At 33.2% G+C, this 26,149-nt stretch overlaps 1 protein-coding gene and 1 long non-coding RNA gene across 2 annotated transcripts in view; one reads left to right on the top strand and one right to left on the bottom strand.

The window, feature by feature from the left end:
- The window catches only part of LOC126838941 (uncharacterized), a 37,990-nt gene that overhangs the window by 8,914 nt on the left and 2,927 nt on the right, over window positions 1–26,149 (top strand). The window contains exons 2-7 of the mRNA XM_050573755.1: window positions 1,708–2,472; window positions 3,655–4,790; window positions 5,293–5,486; window positions 10,441–10,575; window positions 21,289–21,593; window positions 24,833–24,914. Coding sequence (XP_050429712.1) covers window positions 1,708–2,472; window positions 3,655–4,790; window positions 5,293–5,486; window positions 10,441–10,575; window positions 21,289–21,593; window positions 24,833–24,914 — 2,617 coding nt within the window. The remainder of the gene's footprint in view (window positions 1–1,707; window positions 2,473–3,654; window positions 4,791–5,292; window positions 5,487–10,440; window positions 10,576–21,288; window positions 21,594–24,832; window positions 24,915–26,149) is intronic.
- LOC126838950 (uncharacterized) lies at window positions 675–24,436 on the bottom strand. Its single transcript, XR_007685756.1, has 4 exons — window positions 24,261–24,436; window positions 23,525–23,610; window positions 19,608–19,685; window positions 675–795 (listed from the first exon to the last, which is right to left on the bottom strand). It is a non-coding gene; the product is annotated as an uncharacterized LOC126838950 (long non-coding RNA).

Here is a 26,149-nt window from a genome sequence, read left to right as displayed (position 1 = left end):
GCTTGTTCCTATATCTGTATGTGTGTATTTTTTTATTCACCAAATAATTACAAATAATATTATAATGCCAACAGATATACACAAATAGTACAAATATATATAACTACGAATTGTAGTTGTGAACATACTTGAGGAGTTCTCATTATATTCTGTCCAAATTTGAAAATAAATAAAACAGCAAATTTATTAAGATATTCACAAGTACATGGTTAGCTGCCTTTTGTAGTGATGTATATTAAATACATTGAGTTTGACTGCCCAAGAAGACATTTCAAAGAGGAATGAATAATAATATCGTGGAGCTGCCCTGATAAGATCTAGAATGGATTAACCAAGACATAAGCTTGTAGATTAAAATTTGGTTGTACGTGATTAGCAGCATTTACATTTAAATTGCTGTATTTGATACCATATTATTATGTTTTGTAATTTAATTTTGAATTAATATTTATTTTATTCTATGTTATCTTTACCTGTATGTATGTTAAGTGTCCCTACGATAAATAAAGACTAGTTGTAGGTACTTACTTGATGTTTACAACGCAACGTGGAAGTAATTATTATTCCAGTTTTTGTTTTACCGAAGTATTAGTTGAATAAATGTGGCTTAACAGCACTTAACGTATTTAGTATTCTTCGAATAGAATGTACTACTAATGAACGTTTTTGTTTGTTTTAATTTTGTCGGCGCTCCCAGAATGTTTTTGACGTGCATGTGCAATAATGAGTTGCTTGTTTTACATCATTAACGGTACACTCGTGTACATAATGTATTTTTTTAGCTTCGATGCAGAGCTGAAAAATAGTCGAATTAGTTCCAAATTTTTATGGAATATCTTTTTAACATAGTAGTACCATTAAACATTGACAAACCAAACAAATATCATATTTACTCAGAGTTTAGAATGTTCGGTACCTATGATAATGCATAAATAATTTTGGCGGTGAGCAAACGATCCTTATCAATCTAAACATTATCAGCACATATCAGTAAACATGTTTGCGAAAATACGCTTATTGATAAGAAACAGCCGAAATTACGTTTGCTGATAATGGACAACTGCAGCTTTACAACGTTAAAACACAGTATCTGTATCTGTCAAATTTTTCAGGAGAACCGTTTTTGTAAGATGATTCAGGCCTCCAACCGTTTAACTGTGTAATAACTCCTAAAATAATTGTGTGTAATGCAAACAGGATATTATAGAAAATTTCAGCATGTTTTAGTACAGAGAACTATACAAAAAAAAATGTAAGTTTTGATAAGAATGTTGGTTACTGTGTTTTGACGTTGTACAGCTGAACTGATAAAGGATTATTGATAAGAATCGCCCGATTAAGGATGCTGATAAGAGACAGTTGATAACGGATTAGTGATAAAAACACAGTGATACATGACGGACATGTAAACAATTGTGAAATCATTGTAACATGTGTTGTTTTTAGCATGGAACATGCTTTAGCCTTGTCCCCCAGCCAGAAAACGACACTAGAGTAGCGAGTAAGCAACAAGGTTATTGTTTATTTGGCCAGAGGAGATTTTCGATCCAGCAGGCTCTAAAGCATGATGTTCCAGGTCTTATAGTTTTAACGGTTAGGCTTTAAGTAGACTGTAACTTTTTAGGAGGAGGTTATTGCAGTGCGTTTTAAAGTTTTGTTTTTGTTCAATTAATCTATCGGATAACTAATTTGTATTTTTTTTTCCAGGTTCCCGGCGAAAGTAAAATACCCGTGCTGAACTCGTCCGTCCCGCTGAGATCTCGATTTTCCAATATATCCAACAAAGTGCGTTCTCATTTCGATGGCAGCTCCTATCGAAACTCGTCGACGACTTCCACGCTGTTTGGGCTTTTCAACGGCGGCGGCGGTACCGACATGACATTGAAATCTCAAAGCGCGGCACCTCCCCAACCGCAGCCTCAGCCACCGCCTAATCGCCCTTCGTCGCTTTTCAAACCGGCCAACCGCGTGTCGGTCACCGAAAAAGACCTCGGTAGTTTGGTGGAATTGACTCAGCATTCCAAAACAGGTGTGCTCAGGTATTTCGGCAAGACCGTGTTGGGTCCGGGCGACTGGTGCGGCGTCGAGGTCGAACCCGGCCACGGTGTTTGCGACGGGTCCGTGTGCGGTGTCAGGTATTTCGCTTGCCGCGACCAATGCGCACTGTTTGTGCTGGCCCATTTGGTGCGACTGCCGGCGGAAAGCAGCCGCCAACCGCCGCACATTGTCGTTGTTGGCGACAGCGGCGGCAAACTGGAAGCCGAACTCATGTACGACGACGACGGCGGCAGTCCGGCGGCAATGGCCAACTGCTGCTGGGATTTGGACATAAGAAAAACCGAATCCCCCTTCGAAGGCACCGACAGCTTGGGCATACTGACGCCCGACCAGATGGTCGAGTTCAAAGGGGACGAAGCCCATTATGAAGTGCCCGGTATTTTTTTCAAAATGTCACCTCACCAAATTACAGAAGTAAGTAAAATTTCAAGTATCTTGTAATTAAATAAATTAAAAATTTGCAATTTTCACATTTTCATGTCTTTGCTCTGGCACATAACCGAAAAAAGCGTTTTATCTAATAAGAGACTAGAAATGGGGTTGGGGCATATATTATGTTGTATTCACGTTCAAACTAGAACTGAAAAATAAATTCAATAGTTTAAGGGGCCATATTCCTATGAATTGTTTTGGGCCAGATATTATGAAAACACTACAAGTATTAGCCAGAAACTTGATATGTTTACTAGTTACCTTAGATACATGAAAATGCTCTTTCGTGGTTCCAGACTCGGCTGAAAAATGTTTTTTTCAATATTAAAACCCAATTTTTTTATATAAAAAAAAAATGTAAGAAATCTGTTTTCTACATAACCAAGTAAAGTTGTTACCTAAGAACCGGCGTGCCTTTACAGAATTGAAATAGGACTATCCTAAGTAGACGAAATTTTGTCTGGCTTTTTGGTCTAAAACTTAAAAAAAAATTACTCCTTATTTTTTACACAAAAACCATCTCAATCCCCATCCCTTTACAACTTCTCTTATCAGATAAATCATCAGAAATTTTCGTTATGATAAAAACTGTCGATTTTTCCCGTTGTGTGCCAATGTAAAGACATAAAATGTCAAAAAAAACAGACCGCATGCAATCACCTTGATCGTTTAAATTAATCTTCGTTTTTCTTCATCTCATATAATATACAAGCGACATAGGGGCCATCTTAACCCAATTCTCTTTTTATACCCTGAATTTTTTACTCTTATTTATCTAAGCACATATTTTTTTATTTACCTCCTTTTGTTCTAACACGCTCCATGTACACCGCATATGACCATCTCCAACTTCAAAACTACTTTTATCCCATCCGTAGTTCTGTTAAACTTAATCACTATACACATATCTATCTCGACATTTTTACTAACTAATAATTACAACTTTTGGTGCACTAACACAAGTTCTAAAAGCTAGTGTAGTTATGAACGGTATGTGTTATCTTATCATTGGCACATTTCTGTCATACATTTGACATGAGATACAATTATGAGATACAATTGTCAGTTTATGCTAATGTGGACACATGGCTCTTTTCAGGACCCTTTGTATGAATTTCGCTAACCCTATACAAGCTATTCATAATTTGTTTTTGATTTCCACAGTGTATTTCCGAAGGAGACATTGTTATGAGCGATTTGGAAATGATATCGATGCCGAAAGACGACGATTTAGTGTCGCCGGTCCTGTCTTCGGATCCTCCTTCAAATCCAACAGTGTCCGAACAAGACAGCGCAGCAAGCACCGCTTATCCCAAACGTTCGACCGTGTCTTTCGGTCATGTGTTCTACGATAACGTCATAATTGATCGAACCCCGTCTTTGGAAGATCTACCCATGGATGACTTTTCGTCTAGAACCACGACCGAAGTGAAAGCGTCATCGACGATTGACCCTCCCAACGTTGTCTTGACCAGTATAACCAGCGTGGGAAGTCTGGACACTGGATATCAGGGCGACGGCGAAACGAGTCGCCCCACCAGTCGTGGGGCAACAGCAGTGAAACGGACTGACGGCGGTGGACCGACCGAACCGATGACCGATTCTGACTTCTTCACCGAAAGCGAAGCCGAAGACCATTGTCATCGCAAGGCCAGGGTTATCGACGGGACACTTTATTCTGGAGACGTTGCCAAACAGCAGGAATCATCGAATGGCAGCACGGCGGCGGCTGTTCCTGCTCCTGCTACCATCGAAGAAATGGACTCAAGTGGTGTGTATTCCGATTTTGACAGGATATTCGAAGAACCTGCGACGACGGCCGCGCAGCCAGAAAATCCCGAAGGAGCAGCGGTGTCGTCGTCAAACACACAATCTTCCACGTCGCCCTCGTCCATAAACAGTCTACTGGTGGTTCTTCCTGCTGCTGCTGCTGCTGCTGCTGCGACCACCGATTGTTGTGCGGAAGACGCTTCGAGTCCGGCCAGCAAAAGATACAAAAGACCACCGACGACCGCCGTTCAGAAGCCCAAGACACTCGATCTGTGCCAAGACCAAGAAAACCGGGCGCCCAGGGCTAGGAAACCGGCCGGTCGTTGGGACGCTGTTATGAATAAAATCGAAAAGAGCAAAGTCGATCAGAAGACCCACGCCAACAGGCTGAAAGACGTCAAGAGCAAGATAAACACCGTCAACCCTCTTAACAACAATAGGCTAAAAGAATCGCCGACAAACACTGAACCGCCGTTGCCGACGAATACTCATAGATCTCATAGATTGAACACTCCTCTCAAAGCGAAAAGGTGTGAAGAAACGCATACGTTAACAGTAATTATGCCGGGTTGCACCAAATATTTACACAGAGATAAACTCGTTTAAATAAATAAATTCTGTTGCATAAATCATTTGTTAAATTTAATCTGTTGTTAAATTAGAAGAGGGTCATTTATCGCTGTGTAAAAATGTATGTATAGTTAAATTTTGTTATCAATGTTTTGCGTTAAAGTGGTGATAATGGAAATTTGCGTTATCAGTGTATCATTGATTACACCCTGTATGATAATAACATTAATTCCTACTGCTGATACCATTTATTCGATAACCAATATACTGGTAATAACCTGAATATAAAACAACGTTTGAGCAACACTTTTTAACACATGTTGATTTAACAAAAGATAAAGTTTACATACGGTAGTAAATATAATTTACCAATAGATAACGACAAGTTTGGTGCAACCGGGCATTACTATGTGTTGTTTTTTTTTTACACTAATTAGCTGTTGTTGATTCGTTCGATTTCAGTCGCAAGACAAGAGCTCGCGGTGGATCCGAATCGAATTTACCAATTACCAACGACCATCAACCAAACGCCGCCTCCAGGCCAAGATGTATACCAAAGAGTTCTCAAAATAGTTCCAGAGACAGTTCGTTTAGTGACCTTAGCAGTGAAACTAAAATAGCGTTGAAACAAGCCACTTCGCACCCTACTCTTGTCCGTGAGTATAAAAACGTTATTTGCATTTTTTTTTTTTTTTTACAATATTATTATATTATCAAACGTGTGTGTTCTTCGTCGAAGCGATGACAAGTTTTTTTTTTTTTTAATTATCCAATTTATATACAGCGTTTTTAATTAATTGCTGATAGGTGTGTACTGTTTTCAAAATGTTTTCGACCAAAGATGATAACAACCGAGTCGCTTTTCGGTTGCTTTGGTTCAAGTTAGATTATATGGAACTGAGTTATTCAAATTATTTTAATAGAAAAAAAGTTTAATAATTTGAAAACAATTTGACCATTGCGCAATATATTAAGCTTGGTGTTATTTCCGGACCGAAGTTCATGGAAAAAGAGAAAGCAATGAGAAATCGGTACTACTTGTTTGCTTGTTTACACTAAACGAAAATGTCACTAGGATAATATCTATTTTCTCTGATACTAATTGTGGTGGCCAGAATAGAAACAAAAAAAAAAAGGCCTACTCGATAACTAGTTTTGTACATATTTATATTTACCATTTAACGTTACATATATTTTATTAATTTTAACATTTTTTATAAAGGAAATAATAACTTGAATAAAATAAGTGTATTCCGTTTGGGAAAATGTTTAAGCTTGTGAAATTTCAAACGCTCTTATTTTCGAGAAATGAAAAAATTAATATATTTTTTTCAGAAAGTTGAGATTATTTTACACAAGAATCCGATTTTTAATCATTTTTTTTAAGATCCTATAAATAAAAACGTTAAAAAATTGGTGACCAGCAAAAACTCAAAATATATAATAATATATGTATATATTTTTAACATTTCAAGTAACCATAGTAAACTATTGCTGGACTATGAGTTCTTCTCTATTCTAATTGACGGTAATAATTATTAAATAAAAAATAAATTCGATACTAAGTGTTGTTGCACTTGTTGGCCAATGAACTCTAGGTAAGAAAATGTGGGCAACCAAAAGTCAAAGCAGCAAATGAAAAAAAACGTCACATTCAAAACCGTGTTCGACTTGAATTGAATACACATTGATAACCTAAATGCAAATTACAAGTTGCAAAAAAAAAAAAAAATGTCTATTGGAGTGAATTTATACCGCAAAAATTTGCCTAACATTTACTTTTTTTTTTTTTACGCAGAACATATTTTAAACCAAACGGTTCACACAGAGTGTGTTGATAAACAGTTTTCAATTATTTCGATTTGAAAAAAAAAACATAATTTTGCACAAAGATAAGGTTAAAAATAATATCTCCAAATATATATATATTGTAATTACTCGTTCAGTCAAATTAAAACACCCTTTATTTAATTTAGCATATAGCTTTTAGATAATATATTTGAACCTTTTACTAATTTATACAATTAGTCAAATAGAAAATATCAAATGATATTCAAGATTTATGCTGCCAATATTTTTTAATAACATATTATACAATTTTGTTTCTTATGAAATTTTCGTTAGAGAAAACTAAAAATGTATAATAAAACGTTTGACTTAAACGAAAAAATAGGTTCCCCTTAAATTTTATCAGATAGTTAACACAATGAACGCCACATATTTTTTTTAAGGAGTCTCGTGTAGGCAACATTTCATAAAAAAATACATCTTTGTTATTAGTTGTTCATTTTTTTGATCTTGTCAATTACTACAATCATTTGCAATATATATATATATTTTTTGTCAATCATTCTTCGCTTTACCATTGTCCGTTTTATAATTATACCAAAAATACAGAAAAGTAGATGTCTTTATTTTTGGAATACTACAAAATTAGTTATTTAGATGATTTTTTTGGGAAATCTTTTTATAATTCATTAATGTTAACCTTTAAAAACAACAAAGCAAAATAAAAGTATACAATTAAGAACGCCAATCAATGTCAGCATTTTTTTGTCACATCTCAAACATTTGGGTTCAAACAATTTTATTCTTTTGGAATAATAATAATGCAAACAAAAAATAAAAATAGTTTCATGATATATTTCCTTCGAAATTAACTAACATTTTAATGCCATTTAAAATATTGAATGAAAAAAGAAAATGTTAAATTTTCACACAAAATGTATTGTTGTTGTTAAGTAGTGTTCTAATATATAAAACCGTTTTCTAATAGTAAATACTAAATTGTTTACATAACGCAGATAATACATAAACTAGTTTTTTTTAATTTCAAATTAAAGTTTACACGCGAAGGATGTAGTATTATGTGTATGGCGATTTAAGTACATTAAAACTAAAAATGTATATTGATCAATAGCTGCTGTTATTGTGTGATATTATTACTAAGGGTCACTATAGTGGCGGTGCAATCATAACCACAAACATGTATTACACGTGTAGTAGATCAGATTAGCAGAGTTGTAAATAATAGATAATACATATTTACCCTGAATAAGTAAAATAGGGGTCAATATTATTCCCCTTTTTAATACATCTGTCAATGCAAGTGTATTGTATTATAAATAGTTTATACGTGTATTGAAAACCTACTGCTGCATTCTGGTCATAATATTTTCTTCTGTGATGTTACAGTTAGTTAATTTATTAGAACTTGTTCTACTGTTTTATGTTAATTAATATATTGAAAATGTGTCCGAATTGTGTTCCAAATGAAAACAATGTCATTATTGACAGCTGTTATGTGTTTTGACATACATTTTGTAAGTTGTAACACGCTAACGAGAAATTAATTACTGTTTTAGCAGTTATTATCATATCATTATTATTATTAATATTAACTATGTTTTAACTATAGAAAAATTGACAAATCGCTGCTCAGCTCCGTGTCGGAAATTTGATATTATTTTGTTTAGACAGTGCTGTTGTAGGCGTCACAGCCTACTAATAAAATGATAATATTACTACTATTGTTAACATTCTAGTATGTATTGGATTACATATTTTCTAATGTGTAACCTTAGAATGCCCCTGCTAGTAGACACTATAGACCACATATCATACGTTGTTAACCGTTCTATCATTAGATTAATATTATATTTGAAGCAAAACCAACCAACGTTTGATTAGTGTATCTATTTGTGCCTTATTAACTTATTATTATTGTCTTGTGGTTTTTAATTAAAAATCAATAAACAAACAAACGTGCGAGAAGTAGCCTAGAACAATAATTACTATTTGTATAAGTGATGTTACACAAATTTGATTTCATTCTTTTGTATTACCAGGCTATTCACCCTATTCATACAGACTATTGTGTGTATCATTAAACAATACAAATACTGTTTGTTTGGTTTATTTACTATTATATTTGGTCAGATGTTATATCATTCGATTTTTATTGATATTCTAACTACAATAAAATAATTAATTAGGATACCAAACAAAAATATATTTGTAATTAACTCGTTTACTTTCGAATAACAATAGTATAATAATAATGGATGAACAAGAGCATATTTTCATGGAATAGTTTTTATTTTTAGTTAATATTTTATGATAAATATATTTGGGGCTTTGACTAACAACAACAATAAGTTTAGCTTAACTCGAGACACGTTCATAAACTTGCTTAAAGCCATTTATCATCACTGTTTAGCGGTTTTACAGAGTATTAACTAATGATTATATTATAAAGTACTTTACCGGTCTAGACAGCTTAGATATGGTTAATGGTTAAAGTTACTCCGCTCTTATTCAAGTATATTTTCTAAAAATATAATAGTTTAATTCAACTACAACTTCATATATATTATATATTTAACTGTTTCTCCAAACTATCTTATCTATCTTTTTCCAACAATGTTCCCCTCGGATCTAAGACATCTACTATCAGCCCATTTTCTTTATAGGTCAGACTATTATATATCTATTGTGTTACAATGATAAAAGTTTTATATTTTTATTATTGTATTATTTTCGATGGCGCAGCATTTGACTGGTATATTTTAAACATTGAAATTGATTAGTGTGAATTTCAGTGAATATAATATCAGAATATTTATTTAGAACTAGATGGGGTGGTGTCGTTTACCAAGGTGGTATTACATAATAATATTAACCAGGCGGATAACGATGGAAAGTGAGAAATTTAATAACATTATAAAAAGAAGCCATTAAACAACCGTTTAAAATGTATTGTGAGCTTCGTATTCGGATCAGACTTGGTTAATTTAATTTGCTAACTTAATATTATAGACCGTGGTTTAACGGGGCACTCTTAAATTGTAATTAATGTGATAATTAAGTCTGTTCAGATTTTTAAATTACAACATAGGTATACTGTGCAGACATGTAGAAAGTCCTTATTAGTCTTGTTTTTTTTTTTAGTATAAATTAATTAATTATAAATGCGAGTACGCCGATTGGGTATATTAAACATATATTATGTTTATTTAATGACATTATATGTCGATTTAAAAAACTTTTACTAATAAAATTTACCAGAAAAAATACTGTAGCAATTTTTATTTTTAAGGTATAATTAAATTGTTTTAATGTTTTTTTTTGCGTTATAACTGTATTTTTTAATATGTGCTTTTTTTATCGTATAATACGGTTTTTTTTTGTATTTTTTATCTAATCGTTGGTCAATCTGTCGAAGACTTAATCTCGTCTCTCCGTTTTAAGCATGTGTGTGTAGGCCTGTACGATATATATATATATATATAGGCGTCTATATCTTTTTAAATAAGGAAACCGAGGCCAACTAGAGCGAAAATAATAATTCACATTTAGAGAGACGCTTAAGTATATTATGTTGTTTTTTTACCATTTAATTGAACGTTAACAACATGACGACACGCATGCTAGGAGTTTTCTACAGACTTTTCAATAAAATCAAATCCCGCATATGCCGTATCCTCCTGTTCCGGCGTTATTGCATTAAAAACGATTTAGGTTGTTGTTGTTGTCCTATTTTTTTTTAATGTAAATTATGTACCTATTATTTTTTTTAATTTAATCAAATTGTTTTGCTCTGTGTTTTAGACAAGAATTTCAATTCTCGTTCGGCTGTAAATAATGCTGCAGCAGTGACCAACGCCTCGACATCGGTTCGCGCAGCCAAGCCGGTGGTTCATACTACACCAAAAGGCCCTTCCAAGACCAAAAGAATCAATACAGGTAATTTTCAAATAAAATTCTTCTTAAGTCGGTCGAGTCCGGTCTTAGTTGCTACAACTCGAAAAAATGAGCTCTTGACATTTGTTGATTTTCATGGACAGTTTTTTTTTTTTTTTAATATAAATTTAAATCAATAAAAATTTACCCAGTTCAAAAAGTGTGTTAATTTTAGTACACTTTGAAAAATTGTCTTTATCTTAAAGTGTCCACGATAAACGATAACTGTTCCGGCTTACTTTAATTTAAAACAGTATTTTTTTAATAGTAAATACTTGTATTTCTCATTTTAATACATCTTAACAATCTGAGATCCGGAAGCCAAGGAGTAAGAAAACTATGCAAAGTATATCCATTGGCTTGTTAGGGTCTCGGTTAAAATTACAGTTATATTTATGTTTAAATCAAGAATAATTTCCCTGTCAATTTTTACTGGTTCAGTTAATTATTTTTAATTTAAAAATTCGACGAAATTGATATCTTAACGAGTTTTTATAACAAGTCGTTAAAGCTCTAGAAAATAGGTGTACTTAATAAGATTTAGAAATTTAAATGCTGTCTAAGATTGTAATATATAGGATAAACAAAAAAATGTTTTTAAAAAGAAAAATTGCAGCAATTTAAAGAGAAATAATAAGTTAGAATGTTTATGTATTGTTATATGTTTTTGTTTGGTCTAAAAAAATATCTCCTCTATATTATTACCTATTATTTAAAAGTTTTCACTTTTAAATGTTTTGAAAGTCAAAATCAAACCTTTAGGGGGCTCTTGTGGAAAATGAAATCTTCAACGCCAACTGCTCAATAGCTGTTGCTTAACAATGTGCCCTTTTATTAAACTCAAGGCTTCTCGTCAACAGTGGTGGGGCTGTGTTTACATTGTCAAGAAAAACGACCGTCGTATATGATTGACTATTGTGGTGTTCACGGTTAACTCGTCCGGAATTGGACTTGATGGAGGAAACAAAATCTTGTACTTGTCTTGGGCTAAATTAAAAAAGTACAATGTCTTGTATACTATCGTTTTCGCTGACTAGTTGAGATTAGATCACCGGGGTACGTTGAACCAATGTAAACGAATAACAGCTAACCGCCTTTTCCGACTGCGTGTGTACTATAATTTTACTTCACATTACAATGATTGTATGTATAGGATTAAAAAATATAAATAAAAAAGTTACCTCCGTTATTGTAGATAATATCTAATTATTACTTGTTTTTCCCCCCTAACAGTTCTTTAAAATGGTATTTTTAAAATGTAATGTGTACTGTGTAGAACGCCCACATCAATCATAAACACATCTGTAATTTGGAAGGGGATGTATGAGAAAGAAACGTGGTGATGATTTCATATTTTATACTAATGTGTGAAACAATAACACATATAAGATATGTCTTAACGATGTGTGTGTTTACAAGACGTTAGTGAATGTTAAAATGGTATTTTTCTTTTTTAAGTTTGTATAAATTGTGGACGTTATGAGTTATGACCACGATACAAACTGTTCATCTAGTTTAATATTGGAAAACACGGATTTTTGCTACCTTACCGGTGTTGTTATGTATTTTGTGCATTGAATTGTTGTGTTTAGACCGGTCTGAATTAAAACGCGTTGTTGGACAAGACCAGATTCGGATTCAGTGAAAAGTTTTTTATATTTAAAAAAAAAAAATTATATCAATTTTTTTTTGTTAGCGTCGTAATCATAATATTTTGCTTTCGCATTGAGGTGATTAAAAAGCAAAAACCAATTATATTTCCGTTACATCTTGTGATGTTGTTGTCGTCGTCGTCTTGATGACATAAGAACGTGTAATACCGTTTTGGTCTTTTGTTGATTTGTACATCTCGTAAACGATGCTATATTAAAGCGCAATAAGAATATCGTATTCAATCGTATATTTTATGAATAAATAAAATCATTGATTTAACTGCGACAAGAACGATTTTGGCCTATAGATATTACCGCATTTAGTCACGTGCATTTGTCCCGTGTGGGTTTCCATTAGTTTTCGTGGGAGATCCGGCCCATACTATGTGTACTGTTGTGTAGTATGTAGTATGTATGTATAGATACAGGTATGATAAAAAAATACACGTGTATCACGTGCTCTTGTAACGGTTTGCCAACCAAGTTCAATATATTATGATACTCCACGGGATCTAGCATGATTTCCAAAATAGTAAAAACATGTATGTTTACACAAAACGCATAACGGGTACCTTTGAACAAAGTGATTTTAGAGATAAAACACTTGTGATAAAAAATGAAACGTTACAAAGGTTTTGCCATAAGTTCCCCCCATTTATTTTTTTCTATATCTAAAATCACTTTGAAGGCTGCCTTTTCCGGTTTTTAAACATGATGAACGAGCTTAGATGAAATGTGTTTTTTTTTTTTTTAGAACCACCAATTACCAAAAAAAAAAAAAATACTCACAATTATATTAAAACAATAATCACACGGCACAGTTTAACGTTTTAATTTAAGATTTTCCAAACAATTGCCTATACCACACTTCAAAACTGGTTATCATCGACCAAGTAAAAATGTTTAGTACATTATTTTCAATTATTAAAAATATGATCACACACTGTATCAATAATGAAATTTATCATTTGGATCGGCTGCAGGCGGTGTATACAAAAGAAAATCGTTTGATAAGACAGTGTAAACATCAATTTATAAACAAAGTTTGGCCATCACTGTGTTGTGGGTGATTGTCGGCGGGGTCTATAATACGTGTGTATAATATTATTATACTTGATGTGAGTGTGTGTGTGTGTGTAGAATAGTTGCCAACGACGGTTTAGCATTCGAAGGTCGGGCAGTACACGCACTATAGCCGGAGTAGCCGGTCCGTATGGCGGAAGTTCTCCTCTTCGAGAGATGTGATGTGATGTGTGATTTTTAATCATTTTTTTTTCTTCTTCTCCAAACTTAGTCTTCGTCGTCGTCGTCTTAAGTCCGCGTGTGTTGTCCGCCGAAATCCAATAGTATGTAACATTTGGCGTTGTTCACTACTGCTGCTGCTTCGACGGGGTCCCCATTGATGGAATATATAAGAAACCGGCCGGCTACACACACACACACATTGAATGGGATTATTGTATCGTTTTCGCTGTCGGATCACGTACACGGACATAGTGTGTGTGTGTCGGGTTGACCCTCGTGTGTAAGGAAGAACCTATAATTTTCCTAGCCAATCGTCTTGTGGGCCTACCGTGTCGTCCACCGTGGCTTTTGCCGTAGATGACATTTTTCGCATTTCCACCGGCAAATTAGTTTTTTTTGCAACCGTCTTGGATTTGTCTCGACTACTATTCTTCTTGTTTAATCGTTTTGCCATCATCATATCATAATAATATAGTTTCAAACATACCGTGCCGCCGCCGCCGCCGGTGCACACGTCATCATATTAACATATAATATTTATATATTTAATAAAACCGCTTGACCGAGGACGAGGAGGTCCTTTCTCCATATACGATGCTTTCACCTACTCCATGATGATATCTCGACGGATGCAAGCGTGTGCACTTAGCCGTCGTTGATAAAGTGGTCGATTTTCGAGGCATTTTTCAAAATTTAATTTTTTTTGCTATATTATACACCTGCCCGCCGCCATAAGGACACATTATCGTTTATTCAGAGGATGTGGGTAATTACCGACGACCGCGCACGATCGTGGGTCAATGATTCCTAACGTGGTCTCCGGCAAAACGTGTACGGCCAATAAAATAATATATTTCTATTCAATTGTTGTTGCATTATCATATTATAATATTTCCAGCGTGTGTGTGTTCATTCGAGACTCCCATAAATAAGTAGCAAACGGCGGTTGGTCTTTTTGTGTGGGAATGTTTTTATGAAAGAAATAATATCACAAGACAAGAGATTTTCTACTTCTTTGGCAATGGTAGGAACTTTGGGAAAACTCACGGCTCTGTTTCACGGTGGCGGCAACAATGGCAAAAATGCGCCAAACGTCCGCCGGCCGAGCATCGTTTCCGTCCCGGCCGCCGCCGCCATAGTGCTTACCTCTTCTTCCGATAAGTCGGATTCGCCGCCGCCGCACTTGCAACGATGGTCGTCGTTGCGATTACACAGGCGGAAAACCAGACAACAGGGTAAGATAATAATAATATGTCCGTGATAAGCTGATGATGTACGCGGCGCTAGTTGGGGAAATCGAAAGCGTACACTGTGGCGCCCATTATTTTGCTTACCATGTAATGCGCCTGCATGTGCACCTACCAAAGGGTTAAAAAAATTTTGAACCAGTCTAATAAGATGTACATGTCTCTATTTTTCTATTGCTTATATGTGTCTTAATTCTTAGCCAAAAAAGTAATGTAAAAAAAAATGTATTCATTTTGGTTAATAAATGCCGCTTCTTATAAAGATCTCGTCGAGATGATACTAAAATATATGAATTTCAAAAAATGTTACCTACATTTTTCTTGGTTGGCGGGGTAGGTATAATTTTATCTTACTGCATGACTGCTCTGTGTTTGTAAAACCCCTGTGCGCCATTGGCCGTGAGAAGGTTGTCTCAGATTTAACACAAGACAATAATATTATACAGGTAAATCGGATTCGATGATAAGAAATCAAGTCCAAAATAAACATAAATGGCTTTTACTCGTAGAAAAAATTATATAAATTAAAAATAACACCTCGAAGCTTACATAAATTAATAGACAAATTAATTAACGCGGTTGACATTTGTTAAAACCACATTTATCTTATTTATCGCCTATGGACAACTTCTTAAAACCAGTCGGCTTCCATTTTCCTTACATAATTCGTTGATTTGGTCGGATGAATAAATTATTAAATAGTTTCATAATAGTTTTATTCGAAATTTAATTTTGTTAAATAAAGTGTGAACTAAGGTTTCGTTCCCATCATATTCTCTATCTTAGGATTCGACCTTTTCCATTTTGTATATTTTAGTTATTTTAAGTTAAAACCAACTTAAAACCTTATGATGTTATATATTGTGATATCTGTCGATACATATTGTTTGGTAGTCATTATTTGTTGTTAATTATTTATCTATTCAATGATTAAAATGAATGAGCCTAGTATGATGGCTTTAAAAGATATAATTTTAATTTTTAATTATTTATTTTTATTGAATATATTACTTAGGTACTAAACTATCAATTAAAACGGAGTAATTTTACCCTAAATATGGCAGTAAATATTTTTAGATCCTATTAGAGGTTTGATATGTACAATATAAAATTATATACTAATTATTCCAATGGAACCAGATTATAAAATGCATGATTAAAAAAAAGGCGGTATATTCAAAATCCAAAAATTTACATACTTGAATAGAATTTCAAGTTATGTATACGGGGAAAACCAAAAAATTTAATTTTTCAATTACCTATTCATTTTATAAAAATTGTTTACAAAATTTTGTAAATTAAATTGAATAAATAAAGCGAATTGTTGTTGTTTTGAATAATTCATTTTTTTAAATAAATAAGCTGGTTTTTCACACATTCCTTGAAACTATCTAATTTTTGAAACAAAGTCAAGTACAGAAGAGAATAACACATTTTTGCCCATTCTTAGCTTTAATAATTATCTTACTAACAGCCGTTCTCACCAGATAAGCATTAATAATTAGCCTAACAGTATTAAGGTTATAGGCTAAGTAGTTATACCTAAGTCTTAGGTTAAATAGGTAGGTATCTGTTGCAAAATGTATCTCAATTTCTCAAAATCATGCATTGCCCTTATCCGCCTTTACATGAATTGTGGGGCGAGTTTCTTTTTTGTCTTCTATTAAAATAGATACAATTATTATATGCGTTCTAACGCAAAGTGTTTTTAATTTTTTACCATATGCTTTGTGTTTATCTAATTCGCCAACATGTGATACAAAACGTTTGCCAAAATGTGTTAATTATACAAAATATGGAGAAAAATTAAATGGTCTTCAGGCCGATTGCCAGGCATATAATTTATATCTATAACTGTGTACTACTCTGAACCGAGAAATGAAAGATTATTGCTAAAAATACACTACACACAGGCTCTGGGTCTCAAAGTTTATGACGCAATTTAATAAATGTGTTGAGAGTAGTTTAATATGTATATATAAATTAAATAATGGTGTGGTATATTTGGGCGAATTGCGCGTAGAATTTATTGCCACAAAAAAATTACATTAAAAATAATATTATGTTTTTGGGACGGATTTTAAAAATAAATATCCAAGTTATTATTAAGCATTAAAAACATAGTAAACCGAGTAAAATATAGAATTAACCGTGTAACGTTTAAATAATAAATATAAATGTCGTTTGTAGTTTGTACATATTATTATTATGGTGTAGCTACATAAAATGCTATCAGTGTGGTGTTTAATATTGATAGAGTACAATAATAGATAGTTGTAGATAAAAACTGTTGTTACACTTAAATCGATTATAAACAATCACACTGTAGTTTAATCGGTTTGTATATAATTATTACAACTCTTAGATCAATTTAAATAGCACACCATTATATTGAGTTATCTGTGATAAGTGTAGTAATGGAAAATATCTCTTTATCGCGTATGCAGGTATGACATGTTTTCATTGAGATACTATTATGCGATCACTAAAAAAACACATTTTTTTGGGGGTTTTTACCGCCTTCTGAACTGCAAAATTGAGAATATGTACTAAAAATTATGACTGGTTGATGATAACCGGTTTTGAACAATTATTTCCAAACTTATGATCATTTGTTCAGTGCCAAGCAGGAGATCCTAAGCTTTAAACTTTCTACGTTATACTTTAAATGTTTATCTGTTGTTAATCCGTCGTTTAAATGTAAAAATGCCTTCTAGGTCTCCTTTAACTCTGTATTTTATTGACAATCATATTGACATAAAAAATATTACATGATGTGTACTTTGTGTGTACGTACGCGTTTCTGGAACGTGAGAAGCAAAAAAAAAATGCTGAATTTTCAATGTTATTCGAAGGTAATATAATATATTAAATTTTATTCGAAATAAAAAACGAGCAGGTTATTTCATAATTTCCACTTGCTAAGCTTTAAAACGCCAACAAACGGACGGCCTATTATTATATTATTATTTGTATGACTTTGAATCGTTATATTATCGACCTGTCGAGTTTTCTCAATGTATTCACAGCCCACAAGGAGATCACGTTACACAAAATATGGTGTATAAATTATATCACTGAATAACAATTAACCAGCGTGAAGTATTATTATTATGCACTGTACTCATTAATATTCATATTCAATTAACGACAAGCCTAGAGCCGCCCCTCTTGTATTGTGTACACGATACCAATAACGGCTATCACGATATTGTTTTGGTATTGTGAAGAGTGTCAAAAATGTAAACAAACATCTCAAACAGCCTAAGGACTCGACAGACGTCTTACATGTTATTACCAGAAGAATAATTACCAATAACTATTTCCGTTATATGACCCGTTGCCTTATTAGGATATATGCGGCGGTTGTCTTTGTCGAGTTCGAAAATAATAGATACAATAAGTGTTTAAAAATAAATAATAATAATAATATGTTGGTAAATTTATTATTTGGCGGTTTTGGTCGGCGGCCTAAAGGTGTGTGTGTGTAATTTACCGGTCCATAAAGATAATGGACATCGTTAAGTTAATGGAACCGACTTTATTATATTATATAAATCACTGCTGTTCATTTTTTTTTCTCTTTTTTTCTGGATTATTGTAATTTCCGCAGTGCACGACATCCGTGTGTCCGCCGAGACAGTGACTTAAGGGTCTTGGCCAATTCCCAACGCCAAGGCCTAAGAAACGTTGACTGTCTTTAAAAATAGTCTAACAAACTGAAAATAATTTTTGCTTCCACCACCATCAGGCATCACCTGACTTCCGTCAAACATGTTGCGGAATAAAAATTGTGTCTTAAGGCAATACAGTTGTCTTGTAAATAGTACAATATTGTCACTGGTGTGTGTACGCAAACCGATATTAATATTTTCATATTTTCACAGTGTAATGAATTCAATTGTCCAATGTCTACAGCTGATTCGAGCGTTTTTCAACTGACAATATTATAATCACATAGATTAGATAACACCAGATGGTGCACTTTGTCATTTCAGCTGTGTCTGAATTTTTCATAATTTTACATGAAAACGATTTTTGTCAAGCCGCCAACTTAACTTGATTTGTATCGCTTGAAACTTTGAATAGAGAATTGTTATCAACGAAATGAGTAGAAAATTAAAATCTAATCGCCAAAATGGATGTAGTCGAAAATGACGAGTACACGTTTCGAGGGGTAGATAAAAACAAAAATATGAAAAAGAAAAGTATATAAAATACACACAATTATGAAAAAAGCTCAAGCCGCCTCTGTAAGTAAATACAAACTGCAGTGTGATTTATGTTATGGATAAGTTGTTGCTGGTATAGACTGTTTTATAATAATAGTAAGTGCTAATTATTGAGACACAAGTCAAAACGACATAGTTTAGGTTTATTTCGTGGAAAAATGCGATTTTGGGAATAAGAAATTAGGTCATGACTGTGACCGGGTCGCGTGTACAGCAACAGTATATTATATATTGGACGGGGTCATTGCAGTATTAATATTATACCTCTTTATCTTGAATATAAAATCAAAATTCCTACTGTGCAAACTGTAAAAACATAATATATTATAATAAGCACTTTCTTTTTTTTCGGTCAGAATTAATGCGCTTGGTTAGTTTCAAAGTCTTTGACCGAACACTACACGTGTGTTTGAATGACATTAATTATAAATCCTCGACTAATAGTTTTTATCATAATCATATTAACATATAAAAGCGAAATTTCCTTTCGATAATACCAACTACTACAAAATTGACGAATTTTTTTATCGACTCAGAATTCCCCCCCCCCCCACGACAACAGTGTTGTCCAAATCAAGGAATCAAAATACCATTATTCTGAAACGATGTGTCTACACTGATGAAAATTATCATTAATAGTATTAATTGAAAACACTCACCGAAGTTGATAGTATTATTGTCGTCGTTTGCAGTTGTAATATTATGTTTCCAAATTGGGGTTTAATCCTGGATTTAAACTGGAACAAACAAAATGATTATTGATAAGTACACACAAAACCGTTGGATCTGTTTTGGCTGTTATTATTTGTGAACATTCAGTTGAATGGTACAGCGTTATTACATTTCAAAAAACATCTACTTTGACGTGTTACTATTTGTTCAAGTGCTATGTGCGCAAGTATATACAGCTTGGCTCGTACACGGTTAACGCCAAAATATACTTACATATTACATATTTCAGTATTAATATTATACCTCTTTATCTTGAATAAAAAATCAAAATTCCCACTGTGCAAACTGTAAAAACATATATTATAATACATGTAGATTTATTGAACTCCCCCTGTATACATAGTGTTTGTTTGCCTTGAATGAAAGACCCACAAGTTATTTTTTTTATACACTGAGCACAGTGTTATTTGAAAATCATTTGTAGACTATAATATAGTGTTGTTAGTTCGTCGTTGTGTTTGGAGTAAAATTTAAATTTTGGTTTACACCAGCACAACAACATTGCACAGTAAATCACCGACGCCATGATCAAGAGCATACATAAGATTTTTTCCACAATAAGTATGCGCCCCTGATTATTATTATTTTTGTTTTACTTCTTGTACACATTAATCAACGTCCACTGTTTGTTTTCGATAACTAATCATTATCAATTATTATTCAGCTAACGCTATTGTTGTGTGTCCTGTATAATATATGTACACGTGAGTTATCTTATTACCGACTGGTTAAGACCTACACTATATATATGCATTGACTGTTATTATTAAAATAAATTATGGAGATGGGTTTTTAGTTCATAACAATGTACACTGACACTGCACAAAAATAGCTATTCGTGTTCATCACCAAATGGCTTTTTAAGTGCAAAAATTGGCCAGATTTTAGTAACGTTTTGTCATTTAAAACTATAAACATTTAAATATCGCTATTAAATTTTTAAATATATTTTCGAATAGCTTCTTATTTACATCGTTATCAGCTGTGCTTAAAAATTACATTTTTTCAATTAACTTCATCGACAATCAAGCAAATCGTTTCTAAAGTCTACCAGTTACATATTTTGAAACATTCAAATAGATGTCGTGGTAAACTGAATGTAAACGGCTGGAAAATTGTATTAATTTTAAAATATTTTTAATTTTGTCGCTGCTTGCTATATTTCAAACGTGCAATTGATAAGTATCGTTAGAGTATTTTCGTCGGCGCCCTTAAAATGTAAGTAGGTAGAACTGGCGCAAATAAAGTAATGTAATATTTTTAATATTGATTAATAACCAAAATTTTTCACTGAAACAATACCGATTAGGAGCTGCCCGACATAAAAACCGGCATTTATGATCTTTTTTTTCATCTCTAGGTCTTATCGGACCTAAAATTGTACAAATGAACGATTGAATTGTATATTTGAACTACTATTTTCGGTCTGGTAATAGTTAGCACTAAGAAGGTCTCTTACAGACAACTTTTATTTGATGTGGTCAAAGACGATAACCGTCGACTGTTGTATAAAATAATATACTTACACTGTTCTTACTAGTTCCCTCCTTGCCATTACATTAAAGTACCGACCGACCAACCTACAATTGTTTGACATTATTTTTGCAGAGCATAATCTTTTGGTGGCAAAACCGTCCGAAGGCAGAGGAGGCTCGACGACTGCACCTCATGTCAACAATGGCAAAGCACCGGCATCAGCAGCAGCTACGGCCAAAGTTCCTGCCACCATTCCCACGACCGCACCTGTCGTTGCTGCTGCTGCTGCCCAACACAAACCACCTCAGACCACCGTCTTAGCTCAGAACAAGCGAAACGATGCTCTATCTCGGCAACGGGCCGTCGAAGCCAGGTTGCTGCACGCCACCAAAGGCTTCGAAGCTTTTGCCATATTCGCCAACTATCTGGTTAACGAGGTGAGAACACAAATATTATATTATCATTACGGTTGTATAATCCCCACTCAGGGTAGGGATTGATATTCCCAGGGGCATTTAGAGGGGGCTGAGGAAGTTCAGACCTTTTAAAAACTCAAAAAGCTCCCTCGGAATTCCAGTAAAACTTATATGCTTTATTTGTGGGCTATGCCTGAAGTTAGGGTAGGTTAGGTTGTTGGCATTTGCTTAGAGCCTCTAAACTTCCAAAGGCCAAGAGAGGTCGGTGCTCTTGATGGAGACGATGGCAACATAATAAAATATGCTACGATATGTCTTCCTATTGATGGTCCGTCGTCGGTGGATGGCATAAAGAAATATATATATATATATAAAAACCGCTATCTATTAGGACATATTTTGTTGTTCCTGGGAATAGACAGTGTATACCTATTGTACCATATAATATGGAATACGCATTTAATTACAACTGGTTTCCCTTTGAAAAGCTTGAAAAACCTGTTTGTGCGCGCTATTATAAATATATATACTTGCAATAAACCCTATGGGTATTGCAATCAATACATTCTTATACTTGCTGCGTCGTTCAGAAAATATAAGCAGGTAACTCTACTACGAGCGGTTCTTCTGGTCAGATTGTGAAAAACAAAAAAGTCAGGAAAAGCAATCACAATATTATACTATGTGTTGTTTATAATGTATTAATGGTCAACTGATATCAATAAAAATCCCAATCCTAAAAAATAAAATTAAAAACTCATTGAATTCATTCATCAAACCGTTATTCGCCTAAAGCACAGACAAGGCAGGTGGGTATGGTTGTAACGTTCTTGCAGACTTGGCTATATTTTCTCTCGCATCAAACTATGTGTGTATAAATATTATCACTAATAATAGTATATACCCATATTTCGCTGTCAATAGAAAAATGATTAGACGTTTATCACATTTATGTCTTAGGCAATCGCATAATTATTATCATCATTATCCATCATCAGTCTTATTGTAATAATATACCAGCCAACCACCGCATAATACATGAAATCAATCAAACTGCATACAGGATATTGCGTTAAACAGGATTGATTAGTTATTATATCTACATATATATTTTAAGGACAAGTCAGACGATGGCCCTTACACTGCCATTTATTATATTATTTCTCTTCAAGAGACGGCTATTATAAGACATCACAAGAAGAAGAGGTATGCGACCTGTATTGGCTATAGAAACCAGGCGTATAGTAACAGGCGGAGGATTGGGCTATATTTCATATTGTGTGTTATTTTACAGATTTTTCCTCCTTTCCCTTTGGGTGGGTTCCAATCAGTCAAAAAACGAGTCCCGTTTATTATCATATTATTTATTTGTTTCAGTATAATAATTATAACGTCATTGTATATTTATAATAACAAAAAAAAAATACAATGAAGCTGCTCATATACAAATAGAGCAAACCGAACAATGCTCGTATCTGTTGTTATTGTAATAAATTAGGTTATATATTCTTCTAATTATTTTACTGAATTGTGTACAAACAAAAACTTGACCAGTGCAATATTTAAGATAATAATTTTAATCGCATTATACAGATAGACGCCATTTATATAATATGCCAACACTAGATTCTCACAACTGCTCATTAACTATATTTACTAATAGCTTTCTTCACATAAAAAATGATTGATAGTAATTACACCATTGGTAAAAAAACGGCAAAAGTGTCACCACACATTATTCGAATTGTGAAATTTTTTAAGTTCTTACAAAAAATCCTATTCTCCTATCTAACGTGTGTGCTCTGCGTTAAGGAGATACTTTTTTTGAATATATTTTATTAGGATTTTTCTTGTATAAAGTTCATGAACCGAGAGAGCTGGTAGAGAATAAGATATTTTTATTATTACGGTTGCTGGTTTCCTTAATATTCTAGCTAGTATAAAATACTTACCGATCATGTGAATATGCGCCTTTCTTTTTTTTGTTTCCTCGTCATTGGATTTTGTCGATTTGATTTAACCCATTAGATTTCGATGACTTAAAAAAATAAAAACAATCTGTTATTATATTATTATTATGCACACAACGTGTGGACGATTCAATCTTAGACCAGATACAGGGTGTCCCACTATGACTATTCTGTTCTAGTGAATATTTTTAAGATTTTTTTTTTTGTTTGGTGTTTGTATTACTTTTAACCGTTTTACTTTTTTAAATTAGTTTTGTTACATTAAAAAAAAAATCAAGATTAATTTAAGATAATTATCCACAAAACTAGTTGTCGATCAGTCAAAATTATCGGCACATTATTCTTATTAAAATGGTTATTTTAAATTTAAAACAAATCAAAATACAAACCGTGGTGTTTATAGCGCAAATGAGTATAAATTAATCTATATATATATATATATATATATTCACTCTTTGTCTTTGTGGGGAACACCCTGTATATGCTACAAAGGCGGGCTACATTAGTGGTGGTCGCATCCGCCAGTGTCATCGACGTTGATCTTGAATATTTTTTTAAGGAGATGGATTTTTTTTTTTTTTATATAAAAGACTGTAAATAAACAAAGCGTACTAATTTAAATGATACATCACAGACGAATGGCGGTGTCGCTTTGCTCGTCGCAGCCGTTTCCGGCACCGAGAAATACTCTATTTTCGTATGATTTCTTATGGCTTACCTTGTGCGCTACAACAATAGATCCTTATGGTAGAGATCCTTTGGTGGCCTGTCTGTTCCGGTGTCATCATCATCGCAGTCGGTCGGCGGTGGTGGTGGTGGTGTGGTGGTGTCATTCATCAAAACCCAAGAGGACCAGCAGCTCAGCAATGCCCGGTAGCAGCGGTGGTTGTACACTGTGTGTTTGGTGGCCGTCGCCAGTTACATTACACTCTATTATTATTATTATATAGCTAGCTAGCTATATATATATACACCGGTGATTTCTAATTATAATCGAAGAAAAGGGCCGTGCCGAGATCCGATTGACAAAATAATAGTGTAATTGTTGTAGTGTTAACCTGTGTCGCGTGTCACTACACTATATTGTCTATTTAAAATATAATAAAATACTCTATCCGTGTGTTTTTTGAATGATAGCAAAAATCCACACACACACACACAAAACGATTGTCACCTCTTGTAACTCTACCATGTTAAGTTTCTTCGCGTACACTCATCACTTGGTATAATTTTTTTGTGTTTGTAATGAAAAAAAAATGTAATTTAATTAGTTCCTCCCATCCGTTTCAGATGGACGCTATGTCTACGACGATACTCAAGCAACAGTTGCAAGACAGCAAAAAAGATCTACTGTCCACCAAAAGCGCGTTGGGTAAGTATATATACAAATTATATTATGTTATTTAGTTATTTTCTATTTCAATTTTTTATACTTAAATACATCATTTGTAATATTCCTATGATTTTATTACCAAAGTCTCTATTTTTCTGTTAGTCGTTTCAAATTGTATTTAATTTAATCGTTAAATAAATTTAAAGTTTTTCTTTGGAATTGGTATTTTAGTTGAAAAAACAAATTATTTAAAAGTCAAAACTAGGTATATTATTATAATAAGTCAAGCGTATTGAAATTAAAATTTCTTAAAACTAATTTTACTATGATAACTTATATAACTCATCTTCATTATCATAATATGTAAACAATGGGCTCTTTGATAAGAAAAGTCGGCCATTTACCTGACTTCAACATTAATATTCTTAGTCGGCTATCTTTAGCTGTAAGTAAACCTTATATTATCTCAATACCACAATGAAATATTGTTAACACAATATTATGTAAACATTGACCACATTTCATATGGCGGCCAATAGCTTCGTTTGTGAGAATATTTCTAAATGTTTATATGTATGGAAAAGATTGAGTTAGTAAATGGATTAGATTTAAAACGGTTTGTGTAGTGTATTCAGAGCTGTGCATCTGGCTAACACATTTTATTCGAGTAAAAACGTTATTCGATTACAAAGTTAGTCTAATGATTTTTAAACATATTGTTTTAACAGCTTTTTGACGTTTTATACCATTAATAAGCCAGACAAAATGTCCACTACTCGGTAGTATGGTCCGGGTTCAATGCTGTAAAGATATAAGATTTCTTTGGCAACTTTACTAGTTTATGTTTGTAGGAAACAGATTTTTGATTTTTTGCTTTATTAATTTTAATAAGATTGGGTTTTAATATTGAAAAAATTACAAAAAACTTGAAATTCCAAATGAAAATCGGCTTCCCACATAACATAGTAAAGTACCCAAAGAACCCTAATCTCTATACAAAATTGAAATTGGACCATTCTTTAAAGTTGAAATGTTGTCTGGCATTTTTAGGTCTAAAATAAATCCAAAATGGCTTTTCTTTGTAGAAAAAAATGATTTAAATTAAAAATAATACCTCGAAGCTTATAAAAATTGACCGGTAAATTTATTTAAACTTCATTTTTTCTTAAATATTTCTTATATAAAACACTTAAAAAATAGACCACATGCAATCCCCTTAAGCAATTATTTTTTTTAAATATTTTACTCGAATGAATTGTGGAAAAGTTATACGA

The sequence above is a fragment of the Adelges cooleyi genome, unplaced genomic scaffold, assembly GCF_023614345.1.
Source record: "Adelges cooleyi isolate 19-005CV unplaced genomic scaffold, UGA_ACOO_1.1 ACOO_flye_CR_arks_rails_tigmint_CR_PRNA_30, whole genome shotgun sequence".
Lineage (NCBI taxonomy): Eukaryota > Metazoa > Arthropoda > Insecta > Hemiptera > Adelgidae > Adelges > Adelges cooleyi.
This window is presented reverse-complemented; position numbering and strand designations above follow the sequence as displayed.